Source organism: Kryptolebias marmoratus, linkage group LG11, assembly GCF_001649575.2.
Source record: "Kryptolebias marmoratus isolate JLee-2015 linkage group LG11, ASM164957v2, whole genome shotgun sequence".
In the NCBI taxonomy this organism is placed as follows: Eukaryota; Metazoa; Chordata; class Actinopteri; order Cyprinodontiformes; family Rivulidae; genus Kryptolebias; species Kryptolebias marmoratus.
The window spans coordinates 23,055,776-23,079,972 of record NC_051440.1 but is presented as its reverse complement, the minus strand read 5'-3'; the positions used below and the strand labels follow the sequence as shown (position 1 = coordinate 23,079,972).

General features: G+C 41.8%; 6 protein-coding genes across 10 annotated transcripts; 2 read left to right on the top strand and 4 right to left on the bottom strand.

The window, feature by feature from the left end:
- Window positions 1-187: 187 nt before the first annotated feature.
- Window positions 188-4,103, top strand: hdhd5 (haloacid dehalogenase like hydrolase domain containing 5). The gene is made up of 8 exons (XM_017418836.3): window positions 188-536; window positions 848-1,063; window positions 1,143-1,255; window positions 1,531-1,624; window positions 1,705-1,738; window positions 1,829-2,003; window positions 2,081-2,269; window positions 2,739-4,103. The coding sequence occupies exons 1-8, from the start codon at window positions 426-428 to the stop codon at window positions 3,145-3,147; spliced, it is 1,341 nt and encodes a 446-aa protein (XP_017274325.1). The 5' UTR covers window positions 188-425; the 3' UTR covers window positions 3,148-4,103.
- Window positions 4,104-4,107: 4 nt separating this feature from the next.
- Window positions 4,108-6,820, bottom strand: LOC108237428 (ras-related protein Rab-19). Of its 3 annotated transcripts, none has more exons than XM_017418837.3 (5): window positions 6,656-6,820; window positions 6,157-6,256; window positions 5,432-5,620; window positions 4,871-5,054; window positions 4,108-4,688 (listed from the first exon to the last, which is right to left on the bottom strand). In XM_017418837.3, the coding sequence occupies exons 2-5, from the start codon at window positions 6,205-6,207 to the stop codon at window positions 4,411-4,413; spliced, it is 702 nt and encodes a 233-aa protein (XP_017274326.1). In that variant the 5' UTR covers window positions 6,208-6,256; window positions 6,656-6,820; the 3' UTR covers window positions 4,108-4,410. The 3 variants fall into 3 exon arrangements, with proteins under 3 accessions (XP_017274326.1, XP_017274327.1, XP_024862327.1); XM_017418838.3 differs by having other exon boundaries at window positions 5,438-5,620; XM_025006559.2 differs by lacking the exons at window positions 6,157-6,256; window positions 6,656-6,820 and adding an exon at window positions 5,928-6,125.
- A 142-nt stretch (window positions 6,821-6,962) lies between these two features.
- On the bottom strand, window positions 6,963-9,537 carry zgc:153293 (uncharacterized protein LOC555710 homolog). The gene is made up of 7 exons (XM_017418931.3): window positions 9,390-9,537; window positions 8,872-9,116; window positions 8,667-8,796; window positions 8,096-8,203; window positions 7,857-8,015; window positions 7,657-7,786; window positions 6,963-7,511 (listed from the first exon to the last, which is right to left on the bottom strand). The coding sequence occupies exons 1-7, from the start codon at window positions 9,390-9,392 to the stop codon at window positions 7,309-7,311; spliced, it is 978 nt and encodes a 325-aa protein (XP_017274420.1). The 5' UTR covers window positions 9,393-9,537; the 3' UTR covers window positions 6,963-7,308.
- A 1,536-nt stretch (window positions 9,538-11,073) lies between these two features.
- On the top strand, window positions 11,074-15,607 carry slc15a5 (solute carrier family 15 member 5). Its single transcript, XM_025006519.2, has 9 exons — window positions 11,074-11,438; window positions 11,618-11,840; window positions 12,713-12,882; window positions 12,962-13,182; window positions 13,275-13,461; window positions 13,646-13,834; window positions 13,907-14,038; window positions 14,115-14,223; window positions 14,326-15,607. The coding sequence occupies exons 1-9, from the start codon at window positions 11,087-11,089 to the stop codon at window positions 14,453-14,455; spliced, it is 1,713 nt and encodes a 570-aa protein (XP_024862287.1). The 5' UTR covers window positions 11,074-11,086; the 3' UTR covers window positions 14,456-15,607.
- Window positions 15,608-15,721: 114 nt separating this feature from the next.
- On the bottom strand, window positions 15,722-19,009 carry LOC108237468 (E3 ubiquitin/ISG15 ligase TRIM25-like). The gene is made up of 6 exons (XM_017418896.3): window positions 18,375-19,009; window positions 18,200-18,295; window positions 17,766-18,011; window positions 17,520-17,673; window positions 16,980-17,057; window positions 15,722-16,895 (listed from the first exon to the last, which is right to left on the bottom strand). The coding sequence occupies exons 1-6, from the start codon at window positions 18,954-18,956 to the stop codon at window positions 16,372-16,374; spliced, it is 1,680 nt and encodes a 559-aa protein (XP_017274385.1). The 5' UTR covers window positions 18,957-19,009; the 3' UTR covers window positions 15,722-16,371.
- An 83-nt stretch (window positions 19,010-19,092) lies between these two features.
- LOC108237500 (E3 ubiquitin/ISG15 ligase TRIM25) lies at window positions 19,093-23,441 on the bottom strand. 3 transcript variants are annotated; one of them, XM_037978026.1, is made up of 6 exons: window positions 22,538-23,436; window positions 21,695-21,784; window positions 21,372-21,605; window positions 21,127-21,283; window positions 20,988-21,032; window positions 19,093-20,330 (listed from the first exon to the last, which is right to left on the bottom strand). In XM_037978026.1, the coding sequence occupies exons 1-6, from the start codon at window positions 23,117-23,119 to the stop codon at window positions 19,813-19,815; spliced, it is 1,626 nt and encodes a 541-aa protein (XP_037833954.1). In that variant the 5' UTR covers window positions 23,120-23,436; the 3' UTR covers window positions 19,093-19,812. The 3 variants fall into 3 exon arrangements, with proteins under 3 accessions (XP_037833954.1, XP_017274426.1, XP_037833955.1); XM_017418937.3 differs by having other exon boundaries at window positions 19,094-20,330; window positions 21,695-21,790; window positions 22,538-23,434; XM_037978027.1 differs by having other exon boundaries at window positions 20,111-20,330; window positions 20,929-21,032; window positions 21,695-21,790; window positions 22,538-23,441.
- Between the last annotated feature and the right edge of the window lie 756 nt (window positions 23,442-24,197).

Sequence of the window (24,197 nt, the reverse complement as noted above, 5' to 3'; positions counted from 1 at the left end):
ACAGAGCATAATAATGCTTGTTTTAGGAAGTCTACCAATAAAAACTATCTGAAGTGTGTCGTGACGTCACGTTTGCTACAATAATTTCGTCGTAAATCAGAGAACAAAAGTTTCATTTCTGATAAACCTGCGCACGTGTTTCCGGTGGGGCGGAACCTGACGTCATACCGCTCGGTTCGCTTCTTTGCGCATGCGCGCACCCAGTGTCGTTAGCCGCTAGTGCTAGTAGCTTGTGCTGAATGTAAGCAGGAGCAGCATGAGAAAAACTTAATTTTTAAGCATTAATTCTCACTTGTTGGAGATGCTGTGAGCTCTGTCCTCAGCTGTCGGGTTTGTTTACAGTAAGCTCGGAGCTAACTCGACCGTGTTTGCTGTTGTTTACTCGCCCGCCGGGGCTTGTTTTTACCCCCCAGAAGTGCCTGGAGATGCTGAGACTAAAATATTTGAAAAGTTGCTGGCAGCTGCTGAAATCGAGCTGCGAAGGAGCAGCCACGCTAGCAAATACCTCGTCTTCCATCTCAAGAAACTATAGCCATGTAAGTGACTGCTTTGTTAAAACTTTAAAATACAATAAAAAGAAATAGAGGTTCTGATTTAAGTTGATGTAAACATTTCAGTGTTGGATGAAAGGAAGTATTAAAACATTGTGTGAAAACTAAACACATCACAGTTGTGAGTTCTGGTTTTATAGCCCTTGCTGTAGTGATTAACCTACTCTTATAAGACCCTGGTTTTAATACTGAGAACAAAGTCTCAGAGAGTTTAGTGTGTTTAACAGGATGAGATGATAAATAGAGATTATTCAATCTTTGTTTCCAAGTTAATGAACAACGTCTTCCTGTCCCAGGTCCCTCCGCAGGGCCCCAGCTCGTTTGGGCTCCTCTTCGACATCGATGGGGTGCTGGTCCGAGGCAGGACACCCATCCCCGCAGCCAAGCAGTGCTTCAAGAACCTGGTGGACCGCAATGGGAAGTACAAAGTGCCGGTGGTGTTTGTCACGAACGCCGGAAACTGCATGAGGCACACCAAAGCTGAGCATCTGTCTCATCTGCTCGAGGTGGAGGTAAACCAAACACCATGTAAACCACTTATCTGGCTGCTTTGTTTTGGGGGTTTTCTCTGACATCGTTTGCTCTGCTTAGGTGTCTCCAGACCAGGTGATGCTGTCTCACAGCCCTCTGCGAATGTTTACCCAGTTTCACAAAATGTGCGTGCTGGTCTCAGGACAGGGTCCTGTTGAGGAGGTCGCGCAAAAGTATCCTGCGTTCACTGACAGAGGCTGCCCTCGTTCTGTTGACTCTGACTGTGCATGATCTATTTATTCAGTGTGTTTCTCTCTGTGCTCCACTTTGTTATCAGTATTTAATCTTTGTACCTGTTGTTGCATTTTCTGCTTAGCTGTGTCAGTGAGGCTGCGAGAGTTTGATTTTTTTCATGCCTTGACATTTAGATTGCAGTTTTTTAGAATGCAAATAGAAAAGTGTTTTGTGATTGCTGACCTGTGTTTGACTTTAACCCACTAAATGCCAGCCTGGGCTTCGAGGACGTGGTTACTATAGATATGCTCAGAGAGGCGTACCCTGTCTTAGATGTTGTGGATCACAACCGAAGACCCAAAGATGGTGTAAGTAGCACTGATACTGAAGCACATTTCTGGTTCTACAGATGAGGTAGACATCATACTTACTGACAAATTTCTCACAGATTCCACCCACTAAAGGCTTACAGCCAATAGATGGTATGTTTCCTCAAACAGCCAACATGAACATAAAATCCTTGATTGTCATTTTCTCATGTAGCTTACAGTATGTTGCTGTAATTTCTGCAGCTGTTGTCCTGTTTGGCGAGCCAATCAGATGGGAGACCAACCTCCAGCTCCTCATTGATGTGCTCCTAACCAATGGAAACCCTGGCCAAACCTGGAATTCAAGGCAGTATCCTCACATCCCAGTCCTGGCCTGTAACATGGACCTGCTGTGGATGGCAGAGGCAAAGAATCCCAGGTACGTCTGCAAATCACTCCAAGACGTTTTTAACGCTCGAGCTGTGTGCTAACAGGGAAATGTTCCACGCGTTTCAGGTTTGGGCATGGCATGTTCCTGGTCTGCTTAGAGAATTTGTACAAGAAGGTCACAGGCTACGACCTGAAGTACGAGGCTCTGATCGGCAAACCGAGCGTGGTGACTTATAACTACGCTGAGCTGCTGATCAGGCAGCAGGCTCAGAGTCTTGGTTGGACCACGCCGGTGAAGAGACTATATGCCATAGGGTGAGTGAGACAAAATAATGATCATTAAAGACCTAGCATTCCTTGAAGGAATGCATATCGCCCGCTGCCTTTCGTGACAGAGTTTTAGACAGGATCTTTAGAGTTGTCGCCATTTTGTTCAAAAATATGACAAGATGTTTGTCAGAGTATGTGTCGGGACTGACTCTCAGCTACCACATCTGTAAAATTGGCTGAGTGAAAACTATATTTTGTTTATTTTAAGGTTGGTTGGTTGGATGTGGCAGCCATCTTGAAATGGGCTGGCTCCAAACATTATTCAGTTGTAGCTGTCCATCTAAGGACTTTCTGAAAGTTTCATTAAAGTTTGTTCACAAGTTCATTAGATATTTTTGGTAACAGACACGGGCAAAACCATCATCACTGCCTTCACCTTTTGGGAGTGGGTGATAAGTTTGTAGTGATTTTCTTAGTTTTTTTTAATGTGTTGTCACTCATTTCCTTCTTTCAGTGATAACCCCATGGCTGACATTTACGGGGCCAACCTCTACGATCGCTTCCTTCAGGCCTCTCGTCGTACCAAGGCTAAAATGCAGGCTAAGGGTGGCGTGCGAGCTGTGGATCATATGGAAGAAGCTAAAATGACACCAACAGAGCTAGGTGGAGCAGCAGGCGTGTATGGGTCAGAGGAGGACCTGCCCGAGGGGTGCAGCTCCATCCTGGTGTGTACAGGAGTGTACAGCAGAGAGCAGCAGGAGCTGCTGTCGGACCCGATGCAGACCGTCACCGAGCAGCAAATCTTCCACGGCCACAGGGACTTCCGCTTTGACCCGAGCCTCACGCAGCCGTCCTTCGTGGTGCACGACGTAAAGGAGGCGGTGGAGATGGTGTTCCAGCAGGAAGGGTGGCCTCTGGAGTAGAACCAGCAGCCTCTCAAACTCAAGCCTCCTTAAGGGGTTTTTATAATTTAACCGTAACAGAAAGTAACTGAGGTTTTATGACTTCTTGTAATCATCAAAGAACAGGGTGTGGTTGTTACTGTGTGATAGAGCGAAAAGCAGAAATGTGCACTTATAGCACCGAAGATATGAAAGTTACAAATTAAGTCAGTCATGCATGACACCGTGTCTGTTTTCAGCTGTACAGTTTAAGAATAAGTTTTTATATTCAGCGGCTCACTGTAACCTTTTTTACCTTTATTCTAATCATATCAGCTTTAATATATTTTACAGCACACAATATTTTATAATAGAGTGGTTCTGAAATGTCTTTTTTTAAAGTGTCCATTGTTCAAGCATTATTGAACCCATTTAGCTGGACAATGTAGAAGATGCTCTACAAAGATTGCTCTGTGACAAAAACACTTTTAAAGCACTTAAACTGGTCTTTATGTCATACACAGCAGTGTACATCACTCAGTCCTAACTTTTAGATGAATCGGCCCTCAGGGTGTTTGTAACAGTTTGTCTGCTGGTAAATTCTGGCTTCCTTTATTTGAGTTTACATGTAGTCATTTAATGTTCATGAGATTAAGTTTAGTCCCTGAAGTGCAATTAGAACTTACCCAATTTAACTTTTGTAATGTTTTATTGTAAAGAATTGCACTATAAGAGTGCCTATTAGAGGTAAAAAAAAGGTGCTATTTTTCTATGAAGTGCCTATGGATGTTGGAATCTTGGGACTAATTAATGCAACCGTCTGTAATAGACTTTATTGATATTTACAGCACCAGTGAAAGTTTATAGTTCTATGTGTGAGCAACAAGTCTAACCATGTGTGATTTAAAGTCCAGCTGGAAACCATGAAACTCTGGTCTTGTACTGTAAAAGCAATGCTTTGTAAAGGAACAATTAAAGGTTTAACACACGTTAGGCTGCACGTTGAGTGAAGGTGTAGTGTTTACTGTGTTGCACTTTTAGTACAGAGTCCTTCAGCGAAGGTGTGGCTTCTTGTCACAATCAGCAGCAGTTAAACCCAAAGGAATATCACAAAAGAGGCTCTGATGAATCACTATTTCGAACCTGTATTACAGATTCCCACAAACTATAAATACTAAAAGTGGAAAAAACAAAATCCAAGCCTTTTGTTTTCACACTCACACAATGCATCTTAACAGAAACTTCTTTCTCTGGCTGACAAAGTTATAAAACAAGCTGATAGATGCTCATCCTGACTCAGTCCGTTCAGCACTCACACTTTTTATCCGACGGCACCGCAGCGCCGTAAATTGGCTGACAGCCGTCGCCCAACGTGAACTGAGAAGGGCAGTGAGAGCTCTGGTCCGGGATGGTCAGGCTGTTGCGTGCTAACAGTTCCCGGGCCATGAGGACGAAGGCAGCGTCGATGTTCTGGGCCTCCTTGGCAGAAGTTTCTAGAGCGGCCAGAAGGGCGTTCTTTTCTGCCAGAGTGCACGCATCCTCAAACAGCACCTGTCTCTGAGCGTGGAGGTCCGACTTATTACCTGCAGAGCCAGAAACAGTCAAAGATTACGGTGATACTGATTATTCTGTATAGCAAAAAAAAAGCATCAAATCTGACATCTCTAAAAGTTAAACTGAAATTTTTCATAGCCTCTAGATGCGAATAGCGCCTATTAAAGCCGAGTCTCCAAAGATCACACAAGCCTGGTTTTAAATTTCTCACCAACTAGTATTACCACCACGTTGGCAGCTCCGTACTGCTCCACCTCCCTGATCCAGTGGGAAACGGATTCAAACGTCCCGCGGCGGCTGATGTCGTAGGCCACAATCGCCCCGTGGGCGCTGCGGTAGTAGCTCTGCGTTATGGTGCGGAAACGCTCCTGTCCAGCAGTGTCCCACACCTGCATCTAGATTAACGCACAGCACAAATATGGGTTAACCGGTTACACAATGTGAGGAGAAACACTTTGTATATAGTTGAAACAGACACGCTGTGAGCTCTAAAAGGTCATTAGTTATTTTCTTTTCAAACAAGCACAAGTTAAAAAGAATTTAAACTAAATAAAATGTTGAGATAAACTTAAATTTAAACAAACCAACTCCTCCGGAAACCTAACACAAAGGTAATATCGTGTAAACAAAACAGTAAGCCACCCCACTTTCTGTACACAAACATCCCAAACATTCATGTATTTAGGATGCTGCTAAAAGCACAAAGACTGTAATGATCAGAACCACTTAAACGAGGAAATGCTACAAAAAAAGGACTTAAAATAAAACATACCTTCACCTTCTTGCCATCAATATCCAGGGTCCGAACTGTGAAGTCAACGCCGATGGTGTTCTGTTGCTTCTCAATGAATATACCAGACTTGAAGCTCTGCACCATGCAGGTCTTACCAACGTCCGAATCCCCAACCAGGATGATTTTAAAAAGGAAGTCGAAAGAATCCTCAGCCTCTGGTTCAGCAGACTGCATGGCGACACAGAACACTGAGGTTGAAATAAATCATCAAGGAACCGTGCTTTTCTGCAGCAGAACTGGTTTCCTTCAGGTTGTGTCAATATAGCTGAGACTGTTTACATAAACTGCAGACACATCCTTGTGATACAAGAAAAAATTAGGATTTAAAAGAACCATAACATATCAAGCAATGAGGTCCCGGGCCAATGTGGTCCAATTAGATTTTTTTTAAAAAACTTTAAAAACTTCAGTCAAATCCAGTGCAGCTTGTTTCGTCTCTTATTTAACCCCCATTTAAGGGGTTAAAATGACACACCTCATAAAACAAACACTGAGCTTAATTGTCCGGCAGGAAAACATTTACACTCCTTTTTATCCGGAACAAGTTAGAATAAAAATTGTTTTGACACGATGAATATCTCTGTCGGCCACGGTCATGAAGTCCGAGCAGAAGTCTGTACTCCTGCCCTTTAGACCGTCACTCGTCGCCACAACACCTCTCTTGTTTCTTTCATTCTGGGGCAGTTTTAGGACACGCCTCCTACCTGTCTTGGCAAATGTGACCTCCAACTGCCAGCCCACTTGCACCACTGCATCTTGGGATATTGGTTCTCTGCTCAGGTTCTATAAAAACGGATGCAGTACCTGGAAGAGGCAGAAGTAAAAAATCAGTGATCCGAGACTTGAGTCATAACCAGAAGCCATGTGTTGCCTTACAAAACAAACTGCTGAAATTAGAAGAACACGAGGAGCTGAAGGACACCTTTAAGCTGAAACTTTATAGGTGACAGAATTATAAGGCTCGCTTTGCAAACACCCCTGAGCAAAAAGCTTAAATCCCTCCAGCTAAATTACTGCTAATGACAAACATCCAAATGTAAACATCACACAGATTTTGCTTTTCTAGCTACATTACAAACATCCTGCCTGATTTTTGTCATCCCACAGGGGTGTAAAACTGACAGAGGTTAACCAAGGAATAAGCCAGACCCAAACACAGCAGTAAAATTACAGCAGCAGCATTTAAAAATTAAAACAATTTACCTCAGGCTTCACACATTGGTATCAGTGAGATGCTAACACAGAATGAGCGTGCTGCTCTGAATGAGTCGCTCTGCTTCCACCCCCACACTCATTTGTGTTGTCATCTCAGCCCACAGAAGAACAAGGCACAGCTGGACACAGAACAATGTGTGAGTGTGAGGGGCACTCGAGCGAGCTGGGTCTATCTTTGGCTGTGACCAGCAGATTACCTTCTTTCTCTCGTGTGGTGGGTGACCCACTAAAAGCAGAGAACTGTGGTTCTGTCTACCACTCTGACATCAGGCAATAAACACAGGAGTGGGGGGGGGAGCTTTGATCATCCTTCATTTTTCCAAACAAAAAACTGATTACAGTTTGACAACAATACAGAATGTACTGCAGAACTTTAAATGCTTAGTTTGTGTTTTTACTAGAATTCAAATATCAGTTAAAACAAATCATTGCAATCATTCAGGACATGTTTTTTTTATCAACTCATTTGAGCAATATGACAAGCTAAAGTGTAAGTACAGTAGGAAGTCTTCACTACAACTACTTTAAAACAAAAATACACAAGTCTTTTTTCCATGAATCAGCAGAGATTCAGTCCTGCAGCTGAGCTGGTGTTGATGAGTCATGGTGGCATCAGCGCCGTGCACATCGGCCTGTTTGTGTCATCTCCTCTGCAGAAAACGTCCAGCACTCACAGTGTTTCTGGGTCTAATAGGAGTGCAGGAACTCTGCTGACTCTTCTTCTGCTTCGGAGGTTTCCTGCCAGATGCCTTGTTTGGGGAGGTTTCTGGGGGAGGAACGTGAATCGGCTTCCAGGGGATCGGGTTGTAGAAGCTGGGGGCCGTGTACGATTTTTCATAGGGACCTGAAGGAAAACAAAACATCATCATAGCTACAAATCACAAATATTATGAAGAGAAAATATTCCATCTGAGTATAATTAGTAACACATTGCACATATATTTGATTTATTAACAGTTTTCAGTTACTAATTGCTAAAATGACCTTACTTGTAGGGTAGTGAGGTGATTTGGGACTAGCTCTGCTTTTTTCATTGGCTTTCGTCAGCCACTCCTTAAACCTTTCATCTGCCCTCCGGCTGCGTTCTCTCTCCTGTTCCTCCTTCAGGGCAGCTTCCTCCTGTCAGACAAAAACCCCTTTAACAACCTTTTATTTGAAAAAATAAAGCCAATGAAATGAGCCGTATTACTTTCTCCTTCTTTTCTTTTTCCATTTTTTCTTGGTTCTTCTTCTGCAGCCAGTCTTTGTATTTTCGCTGAGCTTTCTGTTCAGCCTCCCTCTGTTTCTCCTGGTGCCGGTGCGTCTCCTCCTCCTCTCGTCTCTGTTTTAAAAGCTGCTCGTGCTTCTCCTAGGATTGCAAACAAATATATAAAGTATTCAAAATCTGTACAACTAAAAACACAAGATTTCAAACAAGTATTTCATTACCTGTTCTCTTTTAACTTTTAGCCATTCTTGGATCTTCTCTTCCATGATGATTTTTTTCTGCCTCTGCTCTCTTTCCTGCTGTTCTTTTTTTTCTCTTAGGAAGCGTTCCTGAGTTATGAAACACACTGAGCTCAATAAGTGATTTAGAAATTGAAATATTTCAGGGTAGAAAAGTAGACACTGCTTTGAACAGTATGTGTATAAACAGTATAAATCTGTTGGTACCCTTCTAAAATAATAATAATTTTAAAAAAACTGATGTGACTGAAGCCAAAAAGCTCCAAATGTGTCTTATAAGTTGACTTTTGGGCTATGCAAGATACATTTTGGTGAATTCCAGATAATTTTTCTGTCAGTAGTGGAGCCATCCTTCTTCCATGGAGCTCACTGTGAAGGAAGTGATTGCAGCTTTTAAGTTTCCTAGGCTCTTTTTCTACCATCCGAAATGATCAGCTGATCAATCTGGGGTTTAACTGAATTACTTTTAATGAAAAATGAGGCATTGTTTCAATGAGTTGCAAGGCTACCAACAAATTTATCCACCTCTGTATTAGAATAAAAAGCAGCTTGCCTCTTCAGCTTTCTTTTCTATTTTAAGGCGATCCTCTTTGGTTTTGTTCAGCAGCCACATTTCCCATGGACTGAGAGGTGAGGCAGCTGAGCTGAACCTCTGCTCTGAGGTGCTCTTTGGAAGCTCGGATCTGTGAAGTTAAACAGACACATTAACAAAACATCACAGACAGGGAACAGAAAATATGCTTCAAACTGAGCAACACCTGACTGGTGATGTGCAAACTCTGGGTGAAGTCTGCTGAGCTGATCCCAGCTCCTCATCGCTTTCAAAGCTGTCGTGGTAGATTGGAGAAAGCAGCGAAAACGTGTCTTCATCGTCGGACACAAGGCCGTCATCCAGACCCGTGTTTTTGTCCTTACTGGTCTTGACGGGAGTCGAGCTGAAGCCCTTAGACGCAGAGGCAGGACACTTGGGCATCCCCCCTCCAGACATGACAGCCGATCTTTGCTGTGGTGTACACGGATCAATTAACATAACTTTTACATTACTGTACCCACAGGAGGTGTGTAAATAGATAATGAAGTCAAATGAAACGAGGCAATATGTCCATGCTTTATATATCTAGTATTATTCAGACTGGCTTCACAAGTTAAGCTAGCATGTAGCAGTTTGCTAACTTTAGCATTAGCAAACATGAAACGTCTGAGCTGTTTGCAGCACGTCTAAGTTAAAATGGACGGCACAAATGTTATTTATGAAAATAAATCTTTTTTTTTTTACCATTGAGTAAATGTCAGAAGACCTTTGCTTTGTTTTGATTTTCCTCTCTAATGCGAGCTGTAAGTGACTTTTTAACAAGCCTACAACTTTTTCTTTTTCCCATGATACACCGCGCCCCACGGAGACTGTTGGTAACCATAGTAACGCTAGACGCGACACTTTCTTTTTTTTTTTCCTTTCAGACGCCTTGAAAAACAAAATAAAAGCACATTTTACTTTCACTGATAATTATTGCTATTTAATATCTCGTTACCTTCATTATCAGCGCATTTTTAATGGTTTGGACAATTTGCCCGAAAATTCTTAGGTTAGAAACGAGGAAAGGTTAAAATGCAACATTTTGTTTATTAAATTGTTTAAGAAAAATTCAGTATTAATTTATTTAATAATAGTAATTATAATAGCATCAACTGAGTGTTTTTATAGAACTGTGTAATGATAAAGCGATATACAAGGGAAATTGAACCTGTTTTAATAATGAATGCAATTATGTTAAGTTTAGTTTAAATTATACTTGAAATCCTGGCAGTCAGTTTCAAAACTTCTGTTTTGTCCTATTTTTGATGAATTTTTGATCAATTGTGATAAAATACTTTACAGGATTTGTGTCAGTACCTTTCATGTTTTAGTTTACAGATGTATATTCAGGCTCTGCAATATTGTTTATGTGTTTTTTTTCTGACTAAATGCTTTATTTGAGATCAACACAGTTTAGTGAAGATATCACCAACACAATAAACGTCTCTGGAACATTTTTACATTCAGCTTGATTTCATTTATCCTCTTAATTACAAATAATTTCAGCTATATTCCACTTGAATATGAGAGAAATATAAAAATAGACATTAGTGCTGTCATCCCTGAAGGCAACAATGTTTGGTTAAGTTTGTAAAATCCACAAAAGGTTGTTTTATTTGTAGAATAACCATCAGTTTACTGCTATAAGAGGCTGTTTGTCTCACACCTGTGGTGAAGCTGCACTCCGTCTCACTCCTTCTTGACACCATCGGTCTAATTACCAGCAGGCGGCCCAAAGTGAGGGGTTGTTTTCACAAGGAGTCGTGGCATTTTGAGAGTCTGCAACATAATGCGGCACACGTTCATTTGTTATCACATTTTGTTTTTATCTCTGATAAATCTATCTGCTTAAAGGTGCTTGTGTTTCTTTGGGTTTTGCCAACAGTTTGCAGAGATGGTGTGATTAACCTTTTAGGTGACCTAAAGGAAAATGTTGCTTTGCGCACTGATTTTTAAATGATTTTCTCTCACACCAAACCAGTCTACCAGCTCTTATCAGTTAATTACCAACAATTAATTGCTAATAAATGACGGTGGATCTAAAAAAAAGCAGCCTTGAATCTTTCTGTTGTTGGTGAGTCTAAGAACATTTCTGGGATGCTCTCTAAATGGCTCCCATCCATCATTCCTCTCTGACACGATTTTGCATAACGTGTCAGATTCCCGTAAAGCACCAGCAGTTCTGGGAAACATAACGACACCGGAGCAGAACAGACAGAACTCCGGTGGGTGAGTCTGATCCTACGTGTCTGTAGCTCAGCTCCAGAGTCGCACCACACTGTGGGATTCCAGTTTCGGCCTTCTTTGTCCACAACAGAGCAACAAGAGGGGGTCCTCATTTAAAACCGACCCTCAGACAACAAAGCAGCTTCAGCGGCTGCCTCGCTGGGCCTGGTGGGATGATGGCAGGGGAACTTCAGAGACTGCCAGAAGGCAGAAGTCGCCTGCGGCGGACCTCCCAAACCCCTCCGGTGGACCACAGACACCTGAGGAAGTCTCGCAAGAAGCTCCAAGTTGTCATCTGTGTTCTGCTCGTGGAGCTGTGTGAAAGGTTCACTTTCTTTGGGATTGTATGCAACATGATTATCTTTTGTACTGTGAAGCTGGGCTATGACAACTACCTGGCAGCGACGGTCAACCTGTGCTTCATCGGAGCCAGCACCCTGACCCCTGTTCTGGTCGGCTGGTTCGCAGAAACCTGCCTGGGACGGACTAAGGTGCTCTACCTGTGTGCTCTTCTTCACTTCTTTGGTAAGAGGCGCTTTAATACGTTATCTGTCACCTCTTAAGATGCAAGGACGCTGTTTAGGTCCCTAACTTTTCAAAGCCAAGAGACAAATACAAATTACTGCATCATCTGTTCTTATAAAATGAAGAAAAATGAGTAGAAAGTCTGCTGTTTGATGCCTGCGCCTCCTTGTGTTCTTTAGGCACAGCCATGCTGCCGGTGGTTGCATTTCCATTCGAGGATTTCTACATCGACGCTCACCACATGACCCACAAGCTGGACCCTCTGGAGCAGCAGATCTTGTTCTACACGGGCCTCCTGGCCGCTGCGCTGGGCATCGGCGGCATCAGGGCCGTCCTCTGTCCGCTGGGGGCCTACAGCCTGCAGAGCTACAACCAGCACCAGCTCCTGTCCTTCTTCAACTGGTACGAGTCTCAGCAGCTGACCTGACTGTCTTTAATAAGACTTCAAGCTGCAGGTCGACGTTGTTGCTGCTGATAAACTGCATCATCATTTTAGAAAAGAATGTCCTACAGATAAAGCTGTTCATAGTTACGTCTCTTTATTTTCAGGAACAAGGACACCTGATGTCCTGTTAACTTTGACTTTTATTCTGCTTTGAAGGCTTCGCTTTCTGAATTAAGTGTTAATTTTTTTGTCTTTTCCTCCTAAGAGAGAGGTTTATTTCCTGAGAGGAATGAAAGCGCTCAAGAAATTTGCCATTTACCCTTTTCCTTTTATTCCTATTAACTAATATTAGCAAATGTACTTGGAATAGAGGGAAGTTTCTCCTTAATAATGGTGACAAATCTCGCTAACAATCAGAAAACTAACCCTGAAAAACATACATTACAATTAAACCATAAATTCTCAGAAAAAAATTTTGGATCAGTTTAATCAAACCTTCCCCTTTTAATAGAGACTGTTTTACATTGAACTTTATAAATTCAGTATTTAGTCCACTTAAGACAGCAGCAATACTGAAAGGTGGCCAACAAAAAGGCACAATTCAAAACCATTAAAAATAAAAGGGCAGAAATAACAAGTATAAAAAAAGAACAAATGTAAGGTTTATATAATTCACAAGATGCAAATAATGAACAAACTAAACAACAGAGAGTTGAAATGTGTGAGTAAAAAAGTAAAAAGTGCAGAAAAACAGATCAGCGGTTGAAAGTATTGAAAAAAATAGTTTGAAATGGAAACAGGTTTTAGCAGGACCATCGGCGTTTGTTGCCTCTTATTTGAAGTAAGAATGATTTATTCACGTTTTAACATTTTGTTTTATGCCTTTCAGGTTCTACTGGCTGGTGAATCTGAACTCCATGATTGTGTTTCTGGGCATCGCTTACATCCAGCAGTCGATCGCCCAAAACCTGGGCTTCCTGATCCCCTTCACCTCTGTGCTGTTGGCTCTCATCGCCATACACATGATGCGCAACAAACTCACCTACAAACCCAAGAAAGGTAACACAAATGAGAACACGTGGAGGCCACACAAGATGTCTTCAGTGAAAACCTGTTTTCTTCTTGTGGCTCCTCTCAGGTGGATCACTGCTGACCACACTGGGAGTTTTCTTGAACTCTTTCAGAACGTGCTGCGTCCGCTACCGGCACCTGAGTGGAGATGTGGTGTCTTGGCTGGACCGGGCGAAAGAGAACAACGGCGGTCGATACAGCGAAACGCACGTGGAGAATGTCAAGGTTCTGGCGAAGCTCTTTCCTCTTTATGGGCTCCAGCTGCTGTACAGAGCCTGCATCACACAGGCAGGTCACTGTGGAAAAAACACAACAGAAGTTCTGTTTTTGTTTGTTTTGGTTTGCGTTCTGCAAAGAAGTTAAAGATGTGTTTTCCACAGATTCCCTCAGGTTACTACATACAGACCATGAACTCCAACCTTCACCTGAACGACCTCATGCTGCCCATCGGGGCCATGAATGTGATCAGCATCCTGCCTCTGCTGCTCTTGGCTCCTCTGATGGAGTGTGTGGCCACCTGCCTGCTCTCCACGGACAAAACTCCTCTGGCGCCTGCGAAAGTCATAAGTAAGTCAGCCATTGCCACACGTGCACAGCGGTCCACACATGACCTTTATCACCTTCACCTAAACGTCAATATGCTTCTCTCACTCCCATCCTCTTTTCTGAAATCACACCCCCCTCCGCCCTCGTTCTGTCATTCTGCAGCCCCCTTTCTCATCACCCCACCCTGTCCATCCTCCCCTTCCAGCTTTGGGCCACGCGTGTGCAGCTCTGTCTGTCCTGGTGGCAGGTTTGTTGGAGCTGCGCAGGAAGGCCTACCCCCAGGTGGAGCAGACCCTGTCCGGGAAGGTCCTGCATGTGTCGTCCATGCCGTGTTTCCAGCTGGCGCCTCAGTACATCCTGCTCGGCGTAGCTGAGGCTCTCGTCACACCTGCATGTGAGTAGAATCGTCCCTGTTCGGCCCCAAAGGCTTCCAGTGTATGAAATCATCTCATTTTCTCTCTGACAGGTTCCCTCATATCCTTCCAGCTGACCCCGAGCCACATCAGAGGAATCTCTCTGCACTTCCTCACTCTGTCCTACGGAGGGGGCTGTTTCCTTGGAGCCCTCATCGTTCAGCTGCTGTACTTTTGCTCTGGAGGTAGAAATGAGAGCCACCATGTTCCTCTTTCTCTCCTCATAAACCATTAAGTATTTTTTTTTAAATCTCATTACAGGAAACTTCTACCCAAACGCACTGCATGATGGGAATCTGGAGAGATTCTTCTTCCTTTTGGCCTCACTGATGGCCATAAATACTCTTGTATTTTGGAAAGTGTCATACAGGTGCAGTATATTTATAAGTCTGTAGAACAAGTTGAGAATAAGCTGAATCCAGGCTGATTTTGATCCTCTCAGACTCTTAGTTTTAACCCTGTTGTCGTTTAGGTACCTGGACCTGAGTGTGCGGGGTAAAGCAGTGACCAGCAGCTCTCTGACTGAGAAGCTGCTGCATTACAAGGCCGCTCTGCGCTTCTACGACACCGTTGAACACCTCTCCATTGACTCAGTGTTATGACTGCCTTACCCAGACCTCCCCTGTTAGCGGCGCTGGCGCTGCACCTTACTGTGTTTCACATCTATCACGTACAGCACCCATATTCATTAAACTTTTCCACATTTTTTCACGTTACTGCCACAAATATCAAAGTGTTTTGTGATTTTTTTTTTTGTGATAGAGAAACACAAAGTAGCACATAATTGTGAAGTGGAAGGAAAGTGATGTGGGGTTTTTTTAAATAAAAATCTGAAAAATTTTGCATGCATTTGTGTGCAGAACCACCACCTTTCACTGAAATTACAGCTGCAAGCCTTTTGTGATTTGTCTCCACCAGCTTTGCACATTTAGGCTGAAATTTTAACTCATTCTTCTTTGCAATAAAGCTTAGGTTCAGTCAGATTGGGCGGAGAGTGTCTGTGAACAGCAGTTTTCAGGTCTTACCACAGATTCTGTTGGACTTAGGTCTGGACTTTGACAGGGTCATTCTAACTGGATGTTTCGGGTCATTGTCCTCCCAAAACGTGTCCCAGTCTCAAGTTTTTTGCAGCCTCTAACAGGTTTTCTTCCATGTTTGCTCTGTATTTAACTCTTCCCATCAACTCTGACCAGCTTCACTGTCCCTGCAGAAGAAAAGCATGGCGCTGCCACCACCGTGTTTCACAATGGTAGTTATTCTGCCACACAACAGAAAGCTCAGTTTTGGTCTGATGTCTGATTTGTCTCTACATGACTTGTGCCAAACCGTAAACTGGCTTTGTTTTCACAATGACTTTCTTCTTGCCATGAAGACCAAATTTATGGAAAGCAAGACTAATAGTTGTCCTGTGGACAGAGCTGTGGGTCTCTGCAGCTCCTCCAGAATCACAGTGGGCTTCGTTGGTGCTTCTCAGATTGTTTCTCTCTGTGAGTTTAGGTGGACATCCGTGTCCTGGTGGGAAATTCAAAGTTTGGAAAATTGTTATATGACCTAACCCTGCTTTAAACTTCTCAACAACTCTATCCCTGACCTGTCCGATGTGTTCCTTGGTCTTCATGACACTGTTTGATCACTAAAGGTCTGTATGACAAACCTCCGAGGCCTTCAGCTGCATTTATACTAAGATGAATTTACACATTTTATTTACTACTCGTGTAGTTTGTTGCTGTAACGTGACAAAATGAAGAAAAGTTCAGCAAATACTTTTTCACGGTGCTGGAAGTCGTGATGTAGTGAACTTTAAAATCAGAATCCATGAAGTGCATATATTTAAAACGTTTTACTGAAAATAGCCATAAAATAAAATGTGTTAGAAAAATGAAAATTTTAATACATTATAGTACACCAAACAAAATACATTACTGTATGTTTTTTAGGTTTTGTGTGACAAAAACAAACAAACAAAAAACAACATGAAGAGTGAGTAAAATTGTTCACAAACATCCAGATTTTAAAATAATCTTCCCGACCATGTATAAAACTGACAAGATAAGAAGTAAACACATTTGTATTTATTAAGGAAAGGCAGTAAGCCTTAAAAACATCCTTTTTATTCTCATATATTTCTATTTTTTCTCACTTGAGTGTGGGTTTTGTCACCTGTTGCAGTGAAAGCAATAAAAAGAAAAATTTCAATTAAAAAGAAAGCGTGATTACAGCAAGCAAATAAAGCCCTTTTTCATTTGTTTCACACTTCAGAAGTGTGTTAATATCTCAAAAACATGGAATGCATTCATGATGATTTACTGTCTCTGACATATTTAAGAAAAATTACATACATCAAAACGTTATATTTCTTTTAGATTCTTCATCAATCTTTTTAAAAAGCTATTTAACGAGCCCTAAAAACACAGCACCCATAAATGTGTCTTTGGAATGTACACAGATATGTAAGACTTTCCATTGTTTGAAAATTTGTGCTGTTTTTCACAAATGTTTAATTTGGAAGTTGCATAATTCAGTATATTTCCAGTGTTGCACCTAGATCGACAGAAAAGCCCGGATAGACGGGCTCCGTGAATCTGGTCTGGATCTGGTGCAGGAGTGTCAGCCTGTCGGGGCTCGAGACGCTGTAGAAACTCAGCTTTCCTTTGTCGTACTCCAGGTGCACGCCCAGCCTGCGGGAGCGAGCCGGAGGGATCTGACCTCTGTGAAGACTGTTGTGCCAAAACGTGCAGCCAGAAGGAGAGCAGGTTAACTTCCAGGACAGCTTGTTATGACCGAAGCAGCTGTCTTTGCCTGAGCCCTTTCTGTGGATCTTTTTGTACGACACGGCCACCTCGACGATACCGCCGTCCCACTTCACCTCCCAGTAGTGGTTTCCCTGAAGGCCCGTTTGGCACAGAGCCTGGTAATAGTAGGTGAATCTATCAGGGTGGTCAGGATGAGCCTGGCCCGTTATTCCCCATGAGATCTCTTTCTTTGTTTGTGTCACATAAAGACATGCGTTCACTGTGTCTGGATCCAGCTTCAGTGTGGTGTCTGTAGGGGAAGATAGAAGATAAAACTCATTCAGCTGATGAAGCTTTCTTATGTGTTTGTGAAGATATTTATTGAGCTACTTACGTTCACAACGGGACAAAATGTCTTTTCTTGATGAGATTTCCATGTCAGGCTTCTTTGTAAACTTTTCAATCAGTAACGCTGAAAGATATTCATAAATTTAGGAATAAAACAGATCAGATAAAGTACATTTCAAATTAAAGGCAGCCATCTTGAATTGGATTAACTCCAAAAGTTAATCAGTTGTAGACATCTAGTTGTTCCTGTGACATTTTGTTAACAGATAGATGGTTTACTCCAAATAGTAATTGGCAAGATTTTAAATAAATACCTTGCTCAATCTGTTAGAAGTCAGAATATGTGTTTGGGATCAGTCTCAGCTACTACCACAGCTCAAGATTTTAAAATCTGACTGAGCTGGAGTTATTTTTGTGTTGTTGTTTTTTTAAGTCAGTTAGGTTTGGCAGCGATCTTGAATTGGGTTGACTCCTAAAGTTCATTACTTTTAGATACACATCTGATAATTATTTTCTACAAGCTTCAACAAAATAAAAATGCTTTTGCCTTTCAGCAGCATGCGATAACTCATCTGCTCGTACTTACTTGTACGGTCTTTAAAATGACTGAATGATTCATCCTTTTCTTTGTTACAAATCAATTTCAGTTTGTCTTTGTGTGCGGTAACAAACTCTGTCAGTGCATCAAGTCGTTCCTGTGGGTTCGTGAACACAGGAAGCTCACCAAGGGCCTGGAAATCCTGCAGGATCCAAACAAACCAACAATGCTTTTAGATGAAGCAGCTCTACAGTAAAATTACCAATAAAATGTGACCAAATGAGGTTAAACCACCTGCAGAAACTGAATAGGATTGTCTGTCTGAGAGAGCTGGCGGAGTTTATTCTCCATCTGTCGCAGCTGATACACTTCACGCTCCAGTGACCCGAAGTGACTCTTCGTCCGGTCCACTCCGGTTTTCTCCAGTTCTCCAACTTTCCTTCTCATCTCAAAGCATTTCTTCTCCAGAGAGTGGACGTATAAAGCGATATGTTCTGAGCACTGTTGCTCAAAGTCATGGCACTCCTTCCAAGCAGCATCCTTGTAACAAAAACCACAGATGGAAGATTTATTCTCAACCCGCTGTGCGCTCACTCATGTTTTGCACAGGAAATAACGGTTACACCTTGTTTCTGTTCTGTTACTTCAAATGTTCTGTTTCCTTTTATCCAGATTTAGAACAAAAAACACTGAAATGTATTGATGAACAAAGTCTGAGTGTAACTCACTCTTATAGCATGTGCAGCATCCATCAGCTGATCCATTTTACTCTGTGAAACCTTCACTCTGTCTGCTACTTCTTGTCTGGTCCGATCCAGTAGTTTCTGCAAAAACAGAAATCCATGAACTTTTAGGAACTTTATTAGTCATTTACATGTGACTTCAAGATACGACTGAACTCACCTGTTTTTCATGAACTTCTTCTGAGGCTTTTACGATGTCGTGACCTTTGTGCTCCACCACACAAAGTGAGCACAGGAGCTGCCCGTCAGAGCGGCAGTAAATCTCCAGCCGGCTGTCATGGCGGGAGCAGATGATTTCTTTGATTCTGGCGGAGGCTTGGATCAGGTGGTGCTTCTTCAGTGCCGCCACTTCAAGATGAGGCTGCAGGTGTGCCTCACAGTAAGAGACCAGACACGTGAGGCAGAACATCTTAGCTTTTCGTTTTTTATCTGTGCAGACGTCACACAGCACGTCTCCTGGTGAAGCAGGGTCTTCTTCTTCATCAGCAGCAGCACTTTGACTGGTTTTCTTCTTGTGATCTTCTAACAGGTTAGCCAGAAGTGTGTTTTTCTGAAGAACAGGCCTTGGTTTGAAAGTTGTCTGGCACTGAGGGCAGCTGTATTTCCCTGCATTGTTTGGTTTTGTATTCCAGAAAGTATTAATACATGCCATGCAGTAACTGTGTCCACAGGCAGTGGTGACTGGATCCACCAACAACTGTAAACAAATACTGCAGTCGAACAGTTCTGAACTGTGAGCCATTTTTCTCCCGCTCACCCACAGAGTTGCTTTCAGTTTCCTTCCCTTTTGGCAGAAACTTGTTTGAAGTGGGAGGGCTTTCCAACCAGATTTGCTGTCTTAAAGGGAACAGCAACCCTGCTCCATTACAGGAAGGTGTAACTTTTTTTGTTTCAGTTCAGTTCAGATTTAATCTCTGTCTCAAGACTGTCTCGTTTTATGATAAAGTCCAACTCACAGTTTGAATGTCATTTCAAAGGTACTCGTCGCAAACTATGAAAAGCTCATTCTGAACTGTATCAAATGGTGCCGTTTGAAAGAGTTTATTTCAGTAGTTTTCCTGATATGAAAGGTGGGTCCACGCTTAATGTAAACAAAGCGCGTTTATCCGCATACTTTACTCAACAAATCTGAGTGTAAATACGAACCAATACATCAAACTTGTCAGACTTCTCAATCCCAGTGGATGTTTCCTTTGTTGATCTATTTTCAGTCACTTTTTTTAGTATTACAGTTTTCACAAGTGAACAAACACACTTATTTATTAATATTATTTAATTTTTATTTTGGCTTCTGCAGCAAGATGATTAGTTCAGTTACCTAACTACATGCTGACCTGTTTGTGTCCTTCACTCTTCATTACAAACTGTGGTACTGTGTGTAAATACAGAACCGATACTCATGTTTACATACTTTCAAAACAAGAATTCAATTTATTTCATTTAACAACAGGATGTGACATCAGATTACACCTCACACCTTCTGTATGTCTTCAGCTTAAACTTTTTAAGGAATCAAATCAAGCTATAAAGAAAAATCAACAGGATGACTTTAAGTGTTTAGTTTGCAGGATTTAAGACACTACTGAAGTCTGCGTTAGTTAATGGTTAATTATCTTGATCGAGGCTCCTCTGGAGACCATGAATCCAGGGTACAAAGGCTGGGAGAAAGTGGTCTGAATCTTGTGGAGGAGCATCGTCTCACCAGAATCAGACACACTGTAAAACGACAGGCTTCCTGCCGTATGGTTCAAAAAGATCCCCACTGTGGAAGAACACGGAGCAGGTATTTTCGTCTTGATCTCGCTGTGCCAAAAAGTGCACCCAGAATTTGAGAGGGAAATACACCAGGACTCGTCGGAGTATCCAAAGCAGCTTTCATCCAGCTTCGCTCCTTTATAGCACAAAGCCACCTCCACCCGGGGCCCCTTCCATTCAACTTCCCAGTAACAAACCCCGGACAGACCCTCTGAGCACAACACTTGGTCATATTTGGAGAACCTCTCTGGGTGGTAAGGGCACTGCTGGGGTTTCTTGATCCAGGTCACCTTAGTATTTCTCTCTGAGAGCAGCAGGTTCTCAAACGCTGTGTTGGGATCCAGATGGAGGCTTGTGTAATCTGAAATGTACAGTCAGAAAACATTACTCAGTTTGATCACTGAAGCTCACAGACTGATTAAGAAATATTCAAATTAAAGGCCTAGCAGCCTTTAAAGGAATGCATATCACCCGCCGCCTTTCATGGCAGAGCTTTTATTCAAGATGGCCGCCACAGTCACAGTTTACCTCATTATCTGTGATTCTGAATAAATTATAGCCATTGTTCTATTGGCTATAGAAGTCATCTTGAATTGGGTTTATTGGTTATCTTAATAAATATTTTCTGAAAGTTTCATTAAATTTGGTCTAGTTGTGTTGACTCTAACAGTTAAGGCTGAAGTTTTAGGAAAAGATGTATCTCTATGAATAGCTCTTTAAGTATCTGTTAAGGATGGCTCTCAGCTGCTACTGCACCAAATTTTAGCTCAATATCTGTAAAACTGTCTGAGTTTTAGCCATTTTTGTGTTCAGTAAGGTCAATCGACTACGGCGGCCATCTTGAAAAGGGTTGACTGCAAAGTATATTCACTTGTAGATGTACACACAATGATTGTCTTCTAAAGGTTTCATTAAAAATCCATCCAGTGGTTCACGAGATACAGTATTTTGGTACTGACATTTGATACACACACACACACACTTGCTCCGCCTTCATCGGCGAGGGATAACAACTCACACGCAGACATTTCCTGTCTTGACTTTGGATCCATATCAGCTTCAACTAAAAAAAAAAAAACATGATACACAGAATGAGTAACAATGACAGTGATTAGATGTTTGCTTGCTTGTTTTTAATATTTAAGTTATCTTCTTACATATTTCAGAAATTTCTCCGATAGACATTGCCATGTTCTCCATTTTGTCTCTCATGCCTGATAAAGTCTTTGTCACAAAGTCAAAAGCTGTGTGTGGTTTAAAGTTGAAATTCGGGGTCAAGTCGAGCTCCGTGAGGTCCAGAATCTGCTTGCAGTGCTGGGAAACGTGCAAAAAAAAAAGAGAAACACAACATCAAATACAGCCCTGCACACACTCCGGACAGTGTATGTTACTGTGTGTGTACCTGCAGAAAATAAATGTTGTCCTCAGTTGATGACAGTTGCTTCAGCTCATCCTCTCTCTTCTTCATATCCCTGATTTCCTTCTCAAATCGATCTATGAGTTCTTCTGCTTGACTCAGAGCTGCTCTGTTCTGATGTGTGATCTGCTCCCTCACAGCAGATCGCCTTTTTTCTGCCATCAGGACGATTTCAGCGTAGGCCTTCTCATTCTGATCGAGTGCTGCATCTTTAGAGCTCTGAAGCAATAAAAACAGGATGTTTAATGATTTACTTTACATACATGTAGGGGAAATATTTGTGATATTTATGTTAGTTAAATCAAGACCTGCAATGCTTTTATTTTCTGTCTCAGCTGTTGCAGCTGCTTCTCCATTTCCTGAACTCCTTGATGGTATCTTTGTTTCTTCTGTCCAAACTGTTTCTACATAAAAAAAAAAAGTTAACTTTATTGTTGTTGTGTTACATTTGGCAAGAATGCACAGAAATAAAGTATCCAGTATTTTGTGTTCAGAACAAATAGTGCTCACTTACGGAAAAGGATTAGGGCCACGGTGACATAAAATTATTTTCCCAGAATTCTGAGATTAAAGTCAGAGTTCTGGGAATTCTTTTTTTTTTTTACCTCGACCCTAATCCTTTTCCATGGGAGTAGTACAGAAGAGAGTCAGGGTCACGTTGGAAAAAAAGAAACCAAACAAACTTCCAGAATTCTGATTTAGATTTTTTTTTCCAGAATTCCAAGATTAAAGTCTGACTTTTTCCCCCCTCAAAATTCCAACTTTAATCTTAAAATCTTGACTTTAATATCAGAATTCCAAGATTAAAGTCAGAATTCTGACATTTTTTTCTCAAAATTCTGACTTTAATCTAGGAAAAAAAGTGTCACTGTTGCCCTAAACCTCTTCCGTAGAATTAGTACAGAAGAGGGTTAGGGTCGTGGTTAAAAAGAAAAACAAAATCCCAAAATAGTGAATTTAAAGTTAAATTTTTGACTCTCTGAGAAAAATAGGAATTCTGACTTTTTTCACAGAACTCTGAGGAAACAGAATAATAAAAAAATGTGTCACTGTAGCCCCAGTCCTCTTATTTGCTGACTAAATGAAAACTGAAACCTAATTTTTAACAGTCATAGTCACAGCAATAAAAAAAAATCCAAGTCCAGTCCTACCTGCTTCTGCTTCCTCTCGGCAGCAGCTGACACGGTGTCGTGACCTTTGTGTTCGTCCATGACACACAGCATACAGATGCATTCACCATCAGTGCGGCAGAAGACCTCCAGCAGCTTGTCATGCTTGGAGCAGATCATCTCCTGCATGGAGGCTGTCACTTCCACCAGTTTGTGCCTTTTGAAGGCGGCGGACTCGTAGTGAGGCTGCACATGTGTGGCGCAGTAAGAGGCCAGACACACCAAGCAGGACTTCACGGCTTTCAGCTTCTTCCCGGTGCAGAAATCACAGTCCACCCCTCCTGCAGCGGCCTCGTCCTGGCCAGGAGAGGTGTCTCGTTCCGCTTCTGCCATTTTCCCCATCAGATCAGCCAGCACTGTGTTCTTGTTCAGCACAGGCCTTGAGGTGAACGAGTGTCTGCACTGAGGACATCTGTAAACACCTTTCTGATCCCCTAGGTCCCAGAAGTGGTTCACACAGTCCATACAGAAGCTGTGGCCGCAGTGAAGGGTCACCGGCTTCTTCAGCTCCTCCAAACAAATAGAGCAGGACAGAGAATCAGCAGCTTCAAGCCTTCCAGCCATCGTCTTCACTGCACACAGACACTTTCATTTTCACCGAAAACAAACCCTGTAAAAGTGGGAGTGACTCCAGCTCTGAAAACAACTGGCTTTTGTCAAACATGTTGTCCTAACTTTCACTTTTCACTGAATCAAAACCTAATCTGGGAGTACTGAGATTATACAGATATGTTTAACAACAACAACAAGCTTGGCATGATTCATTAATCACCCAGCAGCTTAATATAAACAGTTTAAAACAGTTTCATCATAAGTAATAAGAAATATTATTGTAAACAAACAGTAATCACTGCTTCAATACTTTTATTTATATTTATTATTGTATTTTCATTATTGCCAGGTTATTATTCATTATTATTTCTAGTATAAACAAATTATGCCCTGCTTAACCACTGTTTCTGTAAGAAACACCTATTTTGTTATTTGTATGAATGCAATAAAATTGTTCTTGTTATATTCTGTTTATTTTTTGCTTTTACCTAACAAGAAAGCTCAAGTGACAAAGAAAGGATTTGTTTTTTGTTTCAGCATATTGACTGTTTTTTTTTTTTTTACTGTTTATTTAGAATATGTGTGCGAATAGTTAAGATAATAATGTTTAAAACAAATTATATAGTAATTTAAATGATACATCCACGGCCTTGCTTTTAGTTTTAGTTTTGTTTTTTTTTTAAACAGATCCATTTAAAATTAGGGTTTATTTACTGATATATTCAAAAAAGTTAGAAAACAAAAACAACTGGACTTCTATTCTGTAGTTGAAGACATTTCGCTTCTCATCCGAGGAGCTTTCTCAATTCAGAAATAGAGAGTGTGGAGTTGAGCTTTTTAAAGCTGAGATGTGATGTAAGCTGGATTGCTTGCAAATTGTTCTCACTCTCCTAACAATGGAGGCTCGTTAGGGTCCTTGTTTGTTTGACTCATTGATGGGCCACTCTGGTCACATGAGTGCAGGTGTTGATTGGAGTGAAACTGACTGGGGATCAGGCCTAAAGCTCCATTATATGTTTTTGAAAGCTGGAATCTGAGACCTCCTCCTCTGTTTAATGTTGGTTTCTCCTTTTTGACATAAATGGCTTCT

Coding starts and splice junctions, on each gene's coding strand:
- hdhd5 (XM_017418836.3), top strand. CDS start 426: ATGCTGAGACTAAAATATTTGAAAAGTTGCTGGCAGCTGCTGAAATCG. Junction 1,064..1,142: donor CTCATCTGCTCGAGGTGGAG/GTAAACCAAACA, acceptor TGCTCTGCTTAG/GTGTCTCCAGACCAGGTGAT. Junction 1,625..1,704: donor ACCGAAGACCCAAAGATGGT/GTAAGTAGCACT, acceptor AATTTCTCACAG/ATTCCACCCACTAAAGGCTT.
- LOC108237428 (XM_017418837.3), bottom strand. CDS start 6,207: ATGCAGTGGTGCAAGTGGGCTGGCAGTTGGAGGTCACATTTGCCAAGA. Junction 5,621..6,156: donor GGTCACATTTGCCAAGACAG/GTAGGAGGCGTG, acceptor GTCGCCATGCAG/TCTGCTGAACCAGAGGCTGA. Junction 4,689..4,870: donor CGTGGTGGTAATACTAGTTG/GTGAGAAATTTA, acceptor CTGGCTCTGCAG/GTAATAAGTCGGACCTCCAC.
- zgc:153293 (XM_017418931.3), bottom strand. Junction 8,016..8,095: donor TAAAAGTTAAAAGAGAACAG/GTAATGAAATAC, acceptor TTGCAATCCTAG/GAGAAGCACGAGCAGCTTTT. Junction 7,512..7,656: donor ATCACCTCACTACCCTACAA/GTAAGGTCATTT, acceptor GTTTTCCTTCAG/GTCCCTATGAAAAATCGTAC.
- slc15a5 (XM_025006519.2), top strand. CDS start 11,087: ATGATGGCAGGGGAACTTCAGAGACTGCCAGAAGGCAGAAGTCGCCTG. Junction 11,439..11,617: donor TGCTCTTCTTCACTTCTTTG/GTAAGAGGCGCT, acceptor TGTGTTCTTTAG/GCACAGCCATGCTGCCGGTG. Junction 13,462..13,645: donor GGCGCCTGCGAAAGTCATAA/GTAAGTCAGCCA, acceptor CTCCCCTTCCAG/CTTTGGGCCACGCGTGTGCA.
- LOC108237468 (XM_017418896.3), bottom strand. CDS start 18,956: ATGGCTCACAGTTCAGAACTGTTCGACTGCAGTATTTGTTTACAGTTG. Junction 18,012..18,199: donor ATGCTGCACATGCTATAAGA/GTGAGTTACACT, acceptor TTTTGTTACAAG/GATGCTGCTTGGAAGGAGTG. Junction 17,674..17,765: donor ATCCTATTCAGTTTCTGCAG/GTGGTTTAACCT, acceptor TGGATCCTGCAG/GATTTCCAGGCCCTTGGTGA.
- LOC108237500 (XM_017418937.3), bottom strand. CDS start 23,119: ATGGCTGGAAGGCTTGAAGCTGCTGATTCTCTGTCCTGCTCTATTTGT. Junction 21,284..21,371: donor ACAACATTTATTTTCTGCAG/GTACACACACAG, acceptor CACGTTTCCCAG/CACTGCAAGCAGATTCTGGA. Junction 20,331..20,987: donor AAGACAGGAAATGTCTGCGT/GTGAGTTGTTAT, acceptor TGTACATTTCAG/ATTACACAAGCCTCCATCTG.